This window comes from Trichosurus vulpecula, chromosome 9 (genome assembly GCF_011100635.1).
Source record: "Trichosurus vulpecula isolate mTriVul1 chromosome 9, mTriVul1.pri, whole genome shotgun sequence".
NCBI classification, from domain to species: domain Eukaryota; kingdom Metazoa; phylum Chordata; class Mammalia; order Diprotodontia; family Phalangeridae; genus Trichosurus; species Trichosurus vulpecula.
Genome location: NC_050581.1, coordinates 203,656,461 through 203,671,559, shown reverse-complemented (window position 1 = coordinate 203,671,559; position 15,099 = coordinate 203,656,461). Strand labels below are relative to the sequence as shown.

Genomic DNA, 15,099 nt, shown 5'->3' with positions numbered 1-15,099 from the left:
CGGGATTTCATCAGAACTCACCTCGACAGAGCTGAACCAGGGACGCTGCTCATGGCTAAAGACTTAGCTGGGGAAACAGAGAAGGTGAATGACTTGCCCAAGGTCACATGGCCAGGACACGTCAGAAGTGACTCTGAAGCCGCCTCCCAATTTGGAACAGGTTTTTAAATGAAGAGGAAGGAAAAGTTTGTTCCATATTTTCTATGAACTCACAACTGGAGCAGCTTTGGGGCCAGAATGCCTGAGTTCAAGTCCTGCTCCTGTAATGTCCTGTTCTGCATGATCCTGGACATGTCACTTCCCTCTCCTGCACCTGGGTTTCCTCAGCTGTAAAATGAGGGGGTTGCAGTGCTTGTCACCATTTTGGTCCTCTCTCCACGGCCCCATTGGGGGTTTTCCTGACAAAGATGCCGGAATGGTTTGCCCTTTGCTTCTCCGGCGCATTTTACCAATGAGGAAACTGAGGCAAGCAGGGTGAAGTGAAGTCACATAGCGTGTCTGAGGTAGAATTTGAATTCAGGAACATGAGTCTCCCTGACTCTAGGCATGGTGGATCTATCCACTGTGCCACCCCCTAGCTGCCCCTATAACACAATATCTGTATTACACAGCAAAGAGATCATCCAGGCGGATTGAGCCCTGGGCCTGGAGTCAGGAAGACCTGAATTCAAATCCAGCCACTGACACGTTTACTAGGTGTGTGACCTTGGGCAAGTCACTTCCTCTCTGCTGCCTCAGTTTCTTCATCTGTAAAATGGGGAGAGTAATAGTACCCACCTTGCAGGGTTGTTGTGAGGATCAAATGACATAATAAGAGGGATGGTTTCAGAGGAACCTGGGAAGACGTGAGGCAAAGTGGAGCGAAGAGAACCAGGAGAACAATGTATCCAAGCACAGCAACATTGTAACATTATAACATTGGAGCATTGTAACATTGTAACACAGACACGCTGCAAGGCTCAGGAACCCTCATCAATGCAACGGCCAACCAGGACTCCAGAGAAGTCACAGGGAAGCCTGTGTCCGTCTCCTGGTAGAGGCAAGATAGGCTCAAGGCACCGATCCGTTTTGGACGTGGCTAATGGCAGAACTTGTTTTGCTTGACTGCAGGTTTGTAGCAGGGTTCTTTTTCCCTCCCTCCCTCCCTCCCTTCCTTCCTTCCTTCCTTCCTTCCTTCCTTCCTCCCTCCCTCCCTTTCCTTCTCAAGAGTGCAGGTAGAGGGTGAGGTGGGAGGGGGAAGCCCAGGAGAAGCAATCTTTTGAGGAAGACTGTGATTTCTAATTTATCTGACAACTTTAATGAGAACTGGAGGTAGGAGGCAGAAGCTCCTAACCTCTGACTCTAAGTCCAGATGTGAGCAGTCCCCCTTCCCCCACTAGCCAGGCATGTAAGGAATTGAAGGAATGCTTTGGAAAAGGGCTCATTTTTGTCTCCTGGCCTTATCTCTATTCCTGGGTCAGAGGTCCACATCCCCTCTGTAACCAATGCCTCTCTCTGCTTGAAGGTTCTCCTGTTCAGGGGACCCTGGGCTTTCCCAGCCAGGGGTCCTGGGAGGGGCAGCAAAGTCTGTGTCTCCATTTACTTTGGCTTTGGGGGGGGGGTGCTGGGGCCGGGGCAGGGGGGTCAGTTCTGCTGCCTTGTCCTCCTGCCTCAGCCTTGCTGACCTGTGGCCAAGGCTCCCACCTGCCAGACTTCTCCCAGAATCCCTACTTGTGTCAACATTAATCTAACCAGGCAGAGTTTTAGGGGCCATGACACTTTCCTTTATACAATGAGGTTGGTGCATAAAGTGATAGTAGTGAAAGGTCAGTGAAGGACCTGGTACGGGCCCACATCTCTGGGACTGGAAGAAGGGCCAGGACCCGCACTGGCTGCTCCCTACAGGGGCTGCGTCGGCTTCTCCTTCCAAACTCAGGCTGCTCCCAAAGCGAACAGAAAGCGTTTGAGTGGCTTCATGGAATTGCAAGAAGGAAACAGACCCTCTGGAAGAGTCAAGGGAAGGGAAGGGCTGTAGGAGGAAGCCAGGCACTCAACGGGGGCACCAGCTCTGGGCACTGGCTCTCCTGCCTGAGCCTCCTTGATCGAGAAGAGCCTGGGACCCTGGCCCAACCCTGTCTGCCTTCTCCTGAGCAGAGGATGGAGGATGAGGCTGCTTCTCGGGGCCTCTGGATTCTCCTCCAAAGCACAGTCCCAGAAATCCAGATTCCAAACATAGAAAGAGCCCAGTTGGACAAGGAGTCTGGGCGTTCTGACTGTCAGGGGAGAAACTGGAAGAGTGGAGCACTGTGGTTATTGCAGTCTGTCCTCTGGGGTCACGGTAGGTAGGCGACATGCCCATAAGTTACCTGCATTCCCTTCTTTGGTCTTGCTCTGGTGGGGCCAGGGAACAGCTACTCAGCAAGTTGGTGATAAGAAGGGCTGGGCCTCTGGGCACGCCGCTGGCTCTTCAGGTAGCCCTGGAACCCCCTGGGCTGCGTGTGTTCTCCTGGGGCTGGCAGCCCTGGAGTTGGGAGGGGCGATCACTCAGACCCGGATGAGGGCCATCTGCCAGGGATTTGGGGAGTGAAAGAGGAGGAACCCAAGGACCTTCCAGCCCCTGGCTCCTCTTCAGTGGTGCTGGCCAGGCAGCCACCTCTTGGGCACATCCTAGAGCTGTTGACCTTCCCCTGAGGATTGCAGGGACAGGCCAGTGAAATTCCCAAGGGAGTTTCAGTGCCTGGATTCTGGACAGGCAGGTGAGGAGAGGGCCCTGGGCTGGATGTGGGGCTTGGCACCCCCAGGACAAAGAACCTGAGAGGTCTGTTTAAAGTCAGACTGTGAACTGAGAGGGGCAGCGAGGTGTTGCCATAATGCAAGGAGTGCAGGGCCTGGGGTCAAGAAGACTCATCTTCCCAAGTTCAAATCCAGCCTCAGACACTCACTAGCTGTGTGACCCTGGGCAAGTTACTTTACCCTGTTTGCCTCAGTTTCCTCATCTGTAAAATGAGCGGGAGAAGAAAATGGTAAAGCGCTCCAGTGTCTGGCAAGAAAACCCCCAATGGGATCACAAACATGAATGAAAAATGACTGACCCAGTGAAGGAAGAGATACTCAACCTCCCCCCTGAAGCAACCCCCCAAGACTTCCTGTGACCTCTGGGAGCAAAACCAAAGTCTGTTGGGTTTTTAAAGTTGCCCCAACCTCCCCCCTACCCTTCCAGGCTTCTACCCTCCTCCTCGCCCCCCCCCCCCACGGGCCCTTCATTCCACATGACCCCCTTCCCGATCATCTAATCACTGGCTATCCTCCATGCCTCCATCTCCCTCCTCCGCTCATCTCCAGGTTTTCTTCAAGACCCTGGGAAAGAGGCCTCTCCCAGCAGCCCCAAGTGTGCACGCACACACACACACACATCCTCATACCCCTCACACCACATATGCACACACATATATGCACATGCACCCCACATGCATAGACATATGCAAACATGCACATGCGTGCACGAGCACACACACACACTGTACACCTCCCCCCCCCCCCCCCACGCACACACACAGAGACACACCCCTTTCAATCTGTCTGGTCCAGAGCCTGGGGCTGTACCAGGCCAGCATCCTTGCTTCCTCCCAGCACAGCCCAGAGAGGAGAAGCTTCCTCTGGCCAATCCCATTTCTATCTGCTCCAGCTGACCCAGCAAACTCATGGGTCTTCCCCCAGTCAGGCCGCAGCACACCATGTGCCACCAGATCAGTGCCGTCTCTTCTCTGAGGCCCACGGTGGGCAAACTCCCTGTACCATGTTCTCTCAGACCAGCCTAGTAATAGTCATAATCGAGGACATCGATAGAACACCTACTATGTGCCAGGCACTGTGGGAAGTGCTCCACAAATAGGATCTCGTTTGATCCACACAACAGCCCTGCAAAGTAGCTGCCATTATGATCTCCAGTTTACAGGTGAAGAAACCAAGGCAGACTTGCCCAGGATCACAGAGCGAATAAGTGTCGGAGGCTATATTTGAACTCGGTCTTCCTGACTCCAGGCCCGGCAGTCTACTCCCAGATGCCTTGGTCCTCATCTAGGGAGCAGAGACTGGCCTCTCATCACTGCTCTGAGCAGTCTCTTTGCCCTGCTTTAGTGCTGGGTCTGGGCTGGTCCTAGGGTGGCCTATGCCCAAAGCAGTCTCATGCTCCCCTGGGGCCTGACTGTCCTCAGCGATCACCTTCACCAGGAAAGGCTGCCCTTTCCCAGGCAGGGCATTGCCGCTGTCCTCAGGAACCCTGCCACTGCCCTCTCCCTTCAGAGGCCACCCTAGCATGGGCTGGGCCCATAGTTACTCCATAAATAACCCTCACTGTCTTGACTGGATTCTGAACAGACCCTGCTTGGAGCAGCAGAGAAGATGCTGGGAATTGAGTCACATCTTGGCTCTGCCACTTACTCCCTGGGTGTCGCCCTCATCTTCTCTATGAAACCAGAGGGTTGGCCAAGGTGATTTCTAGGCCCTCTCTCAGCTCTTGGTCTCTTTGGTCCTTTTGAATCAGAGGGAGTCGGGGTAAGGCATGGGCAGGCAATCTTCTGATTGGGAGGGAGTAGGCATGGAGGGTTTGTGGTTAAGTAAATGACTGTCGTCAGTATTTCTTTGACCAAGCCAAGATTTCTAAATGTGGCTGGGATCAGGGCTGGGCAGGAGGCTGCAGGCAGACCCCTCTGCCAGGACCCCAGGGCACCCCTTCCCTGCCCAAAAGTGTTCCCACTATTGACTCTCTTGGAGGAGCACACACAAACACCAGAGACCCCTGGGGAAGCCAAGGGAGGAGCTGCCAGCCCCCAGCCCCTTAGCACCCCTGGGACGGTGACCATCCAGTCCCAGAGTCAGAGCACCCCATCCTCCAGTGACCTTCCCGAGGCCTTCCTGCAGATGCCTCCCTGCACAGGGGAACCTTGGCATGCCCAAGGGGACAGCATCCAACCTGTGCCTGAAGCCCTCTGATGGTTGAGGGCCTCCCTGCTCTAGAAGGACCTGCTTTCATTGGGAAATCCAGCCCACTCTCAGCAGCTCTTGGTTCTACCTCCTGGGCTATATCTGATGCCCCTCCCACATGGAAACCCTGCAAGTACTTGAAGACAAAATTAGTCCCTAGGAGAAATGGGGCTTAGAATGGAGGGAGAGAAGGCAAGAGGGAACCCTGAGGCCTAGGCCCTCTGGTCTGACACTTGGCTGGTCTCTATCCCAGCAGGCCTTCCAGTCTTTTAGCACAGATATACTTCATGGCTGAGGCTGCGAAGTCCCATCCCCACACAACTGGGAAGCAGCCCCTCTAGGATGGAGGCAGCTCCCCTGGCCTTGATAGGCCTGGCCTCTTCCGTTCTATACCAAGTTGCCTTTGAGGAGGGCTTGACAGTGGTGGGGGGGGGTTGGGGAATACAGATGTCCACACAGAGGGGGCACCTGGGGCCTGATATTCTCTGAATCAACCCATCACCTCCCACCCCCATCTCATGAGGCCCAGGGGAGGTGAAGTCTGGCTCCTGGCTCCCTTCCAAGGCTTCTGCCAACCAGAAGACTCTTCACCAAGACACTGCACCATCCCCTGAGTTATTCATGGCCTCCGGGACTCCCCCTCGACCACAACACAGCTGGATTGGAAGCAGGCAGAGAACTTCTGCATCTGCTCGGAATAATGAACACCTGGGCCTGTTTCAAGGCCATTCTCCCATCAACCAAGTTGTTGATAAAAAGATTGGACCACAGAGGGTCGAGCACAGGTCCCCAAGGTATCCCAGGAGAGCCCTTCCTCTGAGTCCAGATGCATCAATTATCAACTCCTCTGGGTTTGTTAATCCTCCCCAGCCTGAACCTATCTAGAGGCCTTGGAGCCCAGCCTCCACCTTGCTAGCTCCTCCCCAAGAATGTCCTGAGAGACTCTGCCAAGGTTAGGTAAAGTCCATCTGTGCTGCTGCCCATACCAACCCACCTTGTTGTTACCCATCTTGGCAGAAGATCCTCTAACTCTCTGGCATCGTGTTTCCCCTTCCAAATGCTCACTGGCCCTTCCTTTAATAGGTTGTTTTTTTTTTTTTAGCATTTTGCCAGGAAACACAGTGGAGCTTATGGCTTGCAGACTGCTCTCCCTGCCCCTGGCTTCTGCTCTTCCCCAGGCCCACAGCTGGGCTGTTTCAATAATCCAACTAGCAGCTGCTGTGGGGGTGAAAAACCAACAACAACCAGCTCACAGAATGCTGCCAGCCCAGGTTCTTTTGATCTGCTTTACCAAGGAAAGCAACGTTAAGGGGTTAACAATCTTACATCTTACTTTAGTCCAGCTTACAAATATCATTCACTTAGTTCAGGGGAAAAAGCCAGCACCCTGAACTTCAGAGCAAACACAAATTACCAACAGACCAAATACAATTTATAGTTACCAAGAAAACCATCAACATCTGAGTCCAGCTGGAAGGCCCTTAGAGCGGCTACCCAGAGTCCCCCATCTCCAGGAGTGAGAGCCTTAAGCAAATAGCTCTGTTCTCTCTTTTTATACAGTTTCAGACATCATCAAATGTAATCTGAGCAACCAGAACTTAGGCTCATACTATTGGCTCTTGAGTTAGCACCTCTCTTCATTGGCCCTACCTGGAGCCCCACCTTAGTTACCAATCCACACCCACATAGGCTTAGCACCTAATAAGGGTTTGGGCCTGGAGCTTAGCACCTGGTAAGACTCAACCAAAGACACTGAATTAATCAAAGGAAACAAAGGCCAGACTCTTCAAGGATCCCCAATACAGGCTCCCAAGCTCTCCTCACAGGCTCCTCACAAGCTCTCCAAAGGGCCCCCAAAGCATGGCGCCCATGTGCTTGGTGACTTGGCCTCAGCCAGACCAGGTAGGTGCTCTTCTATCAGAGCATCTGGGCCTGGGCTTTCCATTTCCTGCCAGGCATTTCTGGTCTCTCATTTCCAACTGAAAGATCATTGTCTTTGGAGTTGGATGGCTCATCGTTTTCCAAGTCTGTTGATCCTGGGTCCCTCTTGTCCCCTTTGTGAACTGCCTCTTGTGTGCAACTTAGTTTTTACCATCCTTTGTGTCCACTGCCGCCTCCACCCATGGTGGGGGGCGGGCGTCAGCACAGCAGACACTTTTCTCAGAAGACCCCGCCACACAAATGCATCCATCCTCCTTTCCTTGTCCTGACTTCTGTTCCTGTGCATGCCCGTTGTGCAGATTAGGGGACTGATCCCAGTGGGAAAGACACCTGAAACGCTCCCATGCTTTGCTGGTTGCTCTTTTCCTACCAATTTATCCTATGTAGTGTGGGGTTTCCCCTCTCTGGTGCATGGCAACACTGCGGCTACCCTGCCCTCCCTTAGCAATACCGGGTACGTTTAAATGCCTACCCCCAAGATGGCCCAGAGGGCGTTTCTGTGAACTGAAAGCAAATGGGGGAGAGATGGGATGCTCTTCTTCTCCTTGGGGCACACTGATGCAGTCCAGAGCCACACTGCCCAGAGTGCTGAGGAGAGGAGGGCTCCAGAAGGGGAAGAGGTCCCCCTGAGCCCATCTGCGATCTGAGAGAGAGGCAACCAACCGGGGGGCTTGCGCCCCTGGGAGATGGCCTGGAGCTCCGGGAACTACGGCACAAGGGGAGTGTTCTCTGCTTACCTTGTGTTAGCTGGGCCATGAGGCACTAATTAGCTTAGGAAAGTCCACCCCCGACACCTACTGTGTGCCAGGCGCTGTGTTGAGGCCCTTTGCACCCCTCCCTATCCTGTAATAGTCATCATAGCTAATGTTAATATAGTGCGCCAAGGGTTCGCCAACAATTCAGTGAGGTTTTGCTCTGTAAGTAGTTTTTTCCAATTAACAAAGCCATTGTCTCAACCTTCCACTTCTCCTTGGGAAAAGAAAATTAGAAAGAAGAAACTCCTGTTGTCGGCGTGTAGAGTCAAACAAAACTTCCCAGCACCCGGCCCCTTCCCAGCTGCCCAGGAACTCCCCTCGTACACTCTCTGTCCAGGGGCACTGGCCCCCGGCTCCTCATCCCTGAGCCTTTTCACCGGCTGCCAAATCCAGGCCAGCCATTCTCTGCTCTCTGGGCGGCCCTGGCCCTCAGCCCGCATCCTCCCTCCGCCTTCGCAGGGTCACCAGTCAGGGTCTGAGCTAAGAAGGACACACAGAACTAGGTTGTCTGCCATTTTTTGTCTCTGGAGCTGGCATGCGTGCGGAGCTGCGGTCAGAGACTGAGCCCCCCGAGGGAGCCAGCCTAGAACTGGGCTCTATTCGGGGTTGGGGCCCCCGTTTATAGACCCTTTCATCAGGGGCTGATATCGCCACCTCATTGTTTTACCTCCAGACTGTTCTATCAGAACACCCCCAGCCTTGGGCCGCCGAGACAGAAGACTGTCCCCAGCCAAGCCTGAGCCCAACACAACGGAGCTTCCAACACGAAGGAACCTTCAGTGCGAGGGAGCCTCCGGCGCGACGGAGCCACCAGCGCAAGGGAAACTCCAGCCCAAAGGAGCCTGCAGCGCGATGGAGCCACCACAGCAAGGGAGCGTCCAACGCAAGAGAGACTCCAGCGCGACGGAGCCACCGGCCCAAAGGAGCCTGCAGCGCGACGGAGCCACCACAGCAAGGGAGCATCCAACGCAAGGGAGCCTGCAGCGCGACGGAGCCACCGGCGCAGCGGGGCTTCCAGCACTGATTAAGTTAGTTCAGGCTCCGGTCGGGGTCGGACCAGAACAAGGAGACCCGATGCAGTCTCATCACCAGCAACGTCCTTCGGAAGAAAGGGAACCTTGGAAGGAGGGGGAGGGGCTGGGGGAGCTCGGAGTCTCCAAGATAAAGATGACCAAGAAACCCATTTTTCACACCCGTAGTCCCATCCCGCTCTGGGGCCTTCCTTCCATGACAAGGCTGCCCATTCATCTCATGTGGCCAGGGTGGTCTGCGGGGGCGTCCTCCGTTAGAACCGGAGCTCCCTGGAGGCAGAGCCAGTGATTTCGCTTGCCAAAGTACCAGGCATCCAGCAAGTGATTCATAAATGCTGGCTGACTGATTTTCATGCACGTGGGAGACCCTGGAGTATACAGAAGGATCGATCCTGCAGCCTGCTGATCCAGGAAGGCCTCCTGAAGGCGGTGGGATTTACACTGAGTCTCGGACGAAGCATTTATATGGCACCTACTGTGTACCAGGGAGGGATTGTGACTGTTCCCTTTTTGCTGAAACTGAGGCAGGCGGCCTTGAAGTGACTTGCTTAGGGTTACACATAGTGTCTGAGTTCGGATTTGAACCTAGGTCTTCCTGGCTCCAGGCCCCGCGCTCTGTGCACTTTGGCCCTCTCTCCCGGCCTCTAAAGAGATTTTTCCAAGCTCTGTGGCTCCCGCAGCTCCCCTGGGGATGCAGCCTGAGCGTCCTCGGACCAGGGCGCCCTCTGGTGACCAGGCCGCAGCAGGGCGTCCCCGGAGTCACGTGAGCAGGAAGGGAAAGAGGGGCAAGGGGAAATAGAGGCGGGCAGGGCAGGAAAGAGAAGGAGGGCGGGGCCAGAGGCTGGGGAGGAGAGTCGGGGAGGAGGGCGGAAGCAACATAAGTTGAGGGAGGAGGCGAGGCGATAGGGGCGGAGCGAAAGCGGAGCGTGAACTGGCAGAGGGAAGGAGCTGGGCCGGAAGCTTGGTCCGAGGAGGCGGAGAGGAAGAGGCGGGACCGGAAGTGGGGCGGGGCGCGGCCCGAGAGAGGGAGGGAGGCCGGAAGTGGGGCGGGGCGCGGCCGGCGGAGGGGAGGGGCTGGGCGGGGGCGGGCTGAGTAAAGGGGCGGGGCCGGAAGCGGCGCGGCCGCGTCTACTGTCGCCATGGAGACCGTGAGCCCGGTGCTCTCGGCGTCCCAGGTGCCCCTGATGGCTCAGCCCGGCACGGAGGCGCTGGTGGAGGCGGCCGAGCCGTCGGCGGAACAGCTGCTGGAGCCCGAGCCCGAGCCCGAGTCCGACGGCGAGCTGAGCTCCCGCGGAGGCGGCAGCGACCTGAGTCACCTCCGGGGCGACAGCGGCTGCGAGGAGTCCGCGGAGCCGGTGCCCGAGCCCCCGCTGCTCAGGCTGAGGCCCACGTCCCTGCAGAGTCAGGTGGGGCGCCGGCCGCTCCTTTCCTCCTCCCTCCTTCCCTCCGTCCCTCCCCTCCTTCCTCCTCCTCCCCCCTCCTCTCTTCTCTCCTCCCTCCCTCCCTCCTTCACTCCTTCCCTCCCTCCTCTCTCCTTCCCTTCTCTCTTCCCTCCTTCCTTCCTCCTTCCCTCCCTTCCTCTGCCCTTCTCCCTCCCTCCCTCTCTTCTCTCCTCCCTCCTTCCCTCCTTCCCTCCCTCCTCCCTCCTCTGTCCTTCCCTTCTCTCTTCCCTCCTTCTTTCCTCCTTCCCTCCTTCCCTCCCTTCCTCTGCCCTTCTCCCTCCCTCCCTCTCTTCTCTCCTCCCTCCTTCCCTCCTTCTCTCCTTCCCTCCCTCCTCCCTCCTTTCTCCTTCCCTTCTCTCTTCCCTCCTTCCCTCCTTCCCTCCTTCCCTCCCTTCCTCTGCCCTTCTCCCTCCCTCCCTCTCTTCTCTCCTCCCTCCTTCCCTCCTTCTCTCCTTCCCTCCCTCCTCCCTCCTCTCTCCTTCCCTTCCCTTCTCTCTTCCCTCCTTCCTTCCTCCTTCCCTCCTTCCCTCCCTTCCTCTGCCCTTCTCCCTCCCTCTCTTCTCTCCTCCCTCCTTCCCTCCTTCTCCCCTTCCCTCCTTCCCTCCCTCCTCCCTCCTCTCTCCTTCCCTTCTCTCCTCCCTCCTTCCCTCCTTCTCTCCTTCCCTTCTCTCTTCCCTCCTTCCTTCCTCCTTCCCTCCCTTCCTCTGCCCTTCTCCCTCCCTCCCTCTCTTCTCTCCTCCCTCCTTCCCTCCTTCCCACCTCCCTCCCTCCCCCTCCTTTCCTCTTCCTTGGCTTCTTTCCTCTCTTCCTCCCTCCATCTGCCCAGCCTGTTCACTTGTTTGTTCCCCTCCTCTCATTCATCCCATGCTCTTCATGTTTACTCATCAGGTCGTTTCCTTCCATTTGTCCGTTCTTGTGTCTGCTCTGCTCATTTGCTCCTCTCTCCTCCCCTCTGCATTCCTTAGCTCACTCCCTCGCCCCTCCACTCTGTTGTTGATTCATGTTCCTTCCTTCTTTGGTCTGCTGGGTTCAGACACTCCCTCACTCATTGTTTACTCCATCCACGGGAGCCCTCTCCCCCTCCCTTCTCTCCCTCCCGCCCTTGATGTGTCCATAGTGATGAGAGGCCAGTGTTCTCCTGGGGATTCAGAGGGCCTTGCCCTCCCCCAGCTGTCCCTTCCCTGACACGTGAGGTTGGCAGGGAGGGCTCTCGTGGGCTGCTGGCCCCTGAATGGGCAGAGAGAGGTTGGGCGCAGCCCCTCACAGGCAGCCCCTCTTCCCCTGCGCAGGACATCTCCCACCTGCTGACAAACCTCTTCAAGAATCTGTACACTCTGGATGTGATTGGAGAAGACATTGGGACGAACCTCATTAAATCCCGTGGTGGAGAAAACATCCGACATGAGAAGTTTGTGGATGAGCTGCAAAAGGTAAAGGGAGAAACAGGTGGCTCTGTGGGTCGCCACCTGGAACCCGCCCGTGACTAAGGAGCTTTCTTCTTTAAATTCGCTTTTGAACCTAACAAGCAGCAAGCAGTTAGGAAGAGACGTTCAGAACTCTATGGCTTCGATCACATGAAGAACCTTTGTGCACCCCTCACTTCTCAACCTATTGATCAGTAAACATTGATTAAGTGCCTACTGTGTGCCAGGCACTGTGCTAAGGGCTGGGGATACAAAAAGAGGCAAAAGACCTTCCCTGCTGTCAAGGAGTTTACAGTCTAAGAGGAGAGAGAATATGCAAACAAATAGAAAGCAAAGCTCTAGGCAGGATAGGAGGAGATAATTAGAGGAGAGAAGGCCTGGAATGAAGAGGGGTTAGGGAAGGCTTCCTGGGGTGACCAGGCAGTTCAGTGGTCAGAGCAGCCACAGGCGAGCCCTCCAGGTCTGGGGGCACCTAGAGAGGGCAGACTGGTTCTGGAATAGAATCGATGGCACTGTGGCCAGAGAATTTCTGGCTCAGGCCCAAGGTAAGAGAAAGACTGGAATGGGAAGGAAGCCGGAGGCCACAGCAGCACTTTGATACCTGGATTGGTGAATTCTGTAAGGACAGAATTGTGCCAGCTACTCAGTCTGCCAGGTCTTAGGGCATCTTGTTTGTTGGAGGGGTGAGGGTGGGGAGCCTTCCTCTTGCGTGTGTCCGGCTGGTATCTGGAGCCTCCAGGTTCACTTTCCTACCACCGGGGTCTCCTTTGGGCCTCCCAGCCTCATACAGAAGGGAGGCAAAGATGCGCCGTGAAGAGGAGAGGAGGCTGGTTCGGAGGGCTGGTCCTTGTTGGAGGAAGGATTCACACCCAGGGTTTTGGACTCTCAGTCTGGACCTCTCTCTCTAAACCGGGCTGCCTCTCAGTTGTTTTTTAGAGAGTGAACATCTGTGAACATCTCCTTGTGTCTGACCCTCGGTACTGGGGCCTCCCCAAGGGCTGCGGGGCCCGAGGGAGAGCTTCCAGAAAAGGGGGGCCCGCTGGGGGCCCGCAGCAGAGCGCTGACACGCGTCTGAGGTCCCATAAACCAGCAGGTTCTTTTCTCATTCGATTCGTCGTGTTTCTGCTTCTCTTTAGGTTTTTGCTTTTGCTCCTGCCATGAGGGTCCAGCCTCTGCTTCTTCCTTTTAGATTTCCATCCTTGGGTTTTCAGATTTGATTTTTATGTTGTATGTAATTATTGCATTCATTTCTTCACGGATCCGTCGGAAGGACCGTCATGATTAGCCTCTGCAGTCTCTGCTTGTGTTAAGGAGATCAGAGGTCATCTTAGCCTTTTTGGGCTTGTGGTCCACTGGGATCCCAATGGCTTTTTCCCACCAGTTGCTTTCTAGCCCTATCTCCCACCTCCTGTCCTTGTGTCCATGAGGTTTTAACTCCAGGGCAGGACTTTCTGTTTATCCTTACACAATATATTTCATTTTTGTAGCCTTGGCTTCTCCTCCCGGCCTTCGGAACTCTCCTTCTGTATTGGCCTGTTTAGCATTGGCCCATTTGTTAAGCAGGGAGGCACTTCCTTTGGTCCAGAGCCCACAGGTTCCTGGCAGGCTGGCTAGAATGTTATGCCAAGCCTCATGAGACAGAATGTAACTGAGATGGTGAAAGTCATGAACTTGAGTTTGAAAGGCCCTTGGGGAAGGGGCCTCAGGGTCCTGCCCTTTGGGCCCTGGGGGGGTAGGCAGGGTTGCCTTGGGCAGAGCATTGGGCAGGGCTGGAGCTGTCCCACACCAAAGTGCTGCCAACCTCGATTCAGTAGCATTGGGAAAATCTGAGAAAATAAATAAAGATCCAGGAGCAGAGAGCCGATGCTGGTCACTCTGGGGGCAGTTGAGCAGTCCCATTTCCTTGAGTATGTTAGCCCTACCCCATGAGACAGAATGTTCTTCTTGGTCCCAGAAGGCAGAGCTAGCAGTGATGGCGGGGTTACTGATGCACTGTGGTGCTCACCTGGCAAAGGGTGGGCTGTCCGGGAAGGAATGACACTGATTCCTCAGCAGAGAGTGGGTGGAGGCTGTTCTCCCAGCACTTGGCACTGTTGGAGTGGGGCTGCGTGTCCAGAGGCCTGTGGGACGAGACTAGACAGCCTGGCAAGGCCTGCACTGGCCTCTTGGGCGGAGCGGTCCTGCTCTTCACGGAAAGCCAGGGGCTGAGTCAGGGAGGACAGAGCAAGGTCAGCATCACTGTGTCTCTGTCCTTTTCCTTCTTGTGCCAGCTTCGAGATGAGTACACTCAGAAGTTGGCAGACACAGATGTGGTTGAGAGGCACATCATTCAGGCCCGGGCTCGGGCCATGGCGGAGGAAGAAAGGGTCCTGAACAACATCAAGGCCCAGGGATTTAAGGCTGTCCAGTTACCTCCAGGTATGGATTCTGTGCCTGCCCTTGCCCAAAGCTGCTGAGCCAGACCCACGGCAGGACTTAAATGGAGTCCAATGGCCCCTCTGTCCTTCCTGGGGCCTCCTTGGAGTCACCAAAGCCCAGACTCAGAAGGGGCCAGCAAAGCTGTCTGGCCCAGTCAGGGCCCTCCAGGGACAGCCGCATCCACTTGTGGACAGGACAGCTTGCCCTATTCAGAGTCTTCTCTGAGATGAAGTAGAAATCGACAGCTTTGTGGCTCTGGTCCAAGCAGGACAGGCCTTTGAGGACTGCTACCACACATCTCCACTGGCTCTGTCCTCCCTGGGTCTTGTCACGGTGCTTCCTAGGGTCATGCCCTTGAGGGCCCTCTGCGTCTCGGTCAGCCTCCTCTGGACGCAGCCCAGCGCATCGATGTCATTCCTAAATTGTAGTGTCTGAACCCCCTAGATGGGATCTGACCAGGCAGGGCAGAGGGAAGCGAGAGCTGTCCTCCCCTGGGCCTGATGCCTCTATCTCGGTGGTCTCACATCCACTTTGTAGCCACATCGTGGACTCATGTTAGCTATTTAAACTCCCAGGTGTCCCCCATATTATCTGTGTCTAATTGACTTTGATACTTGCGCAATGAGGTGGCACAGGGGATCGAGCCCTGGGCTTAGAGTCAGGAAGACCTGAGTTCAAATCCAGCCTCAGGCACTTACTAGCTGTGTGACCCTGGGCAAGTCACTTGGCCCTGTTTGCCTCAGCTTCCTCGTCTGTGAAATGGGATGATCATATCATAATAGCTGACCTGCTTCCTAGGGTCGTTGTGAGGGTCAGAATTGTGAAGTGCCTGGCACAGGCACTGGCCCAGAGTGGGGCTATAGAAATGTTGGCCGTTAGGTTTTAAATCCAGGTATATGAGAGTGTGCACATGGGATCTGATTTGCTCCCACTTGGCCCATCATTCCAGCCTATTCAAACCTTGCTGGGTCCAGCAGATGCTCTCCGGCCCCCAGGCCCCAACATCCTCATGTGGGTGTGCTATCAAGTGCGCCTTCATTGAATGCCCTGGTAACAGCCCTGACCGGGCCCTGACGTTGTGCACGGCCTAAGGCAGACCCTCAGGCTGACACGTTGGGCAGCGCTG

The 15,099-nt window shown here is 55.5% G+C and overlaps 1 protein-coding gene across 1 annotated transcript in view; it reads left to right on the top strand.

Moving 5' to 3' along the window:
- The first annotated feature begins 9,828 nt into the window (after positions 1-9,828).
- The window catches only part of DLEC1 (DLEC1 cilia and flagella associated protein), a 75,464-nt gene continuing 70,193 nt past the window's right edge, over positions 9,829-15,099 (top strand). The window contains exons 1-3 of the mRNA XM_036739695.1: positions 9,829-10,095; positions 11,421-11,561; positions 13,826-13,973. Of these exons, the coding sequence (XP_036595590.1) occupies positions 9,829-10,095; positions 11,421-11,561; positions 13,826-13,973 (556 nt within the window). The remainder of the gene's footprint in view (positions 10,096-11,420; positions 11,562-13,825; positions 13,974-15,099) is intronic.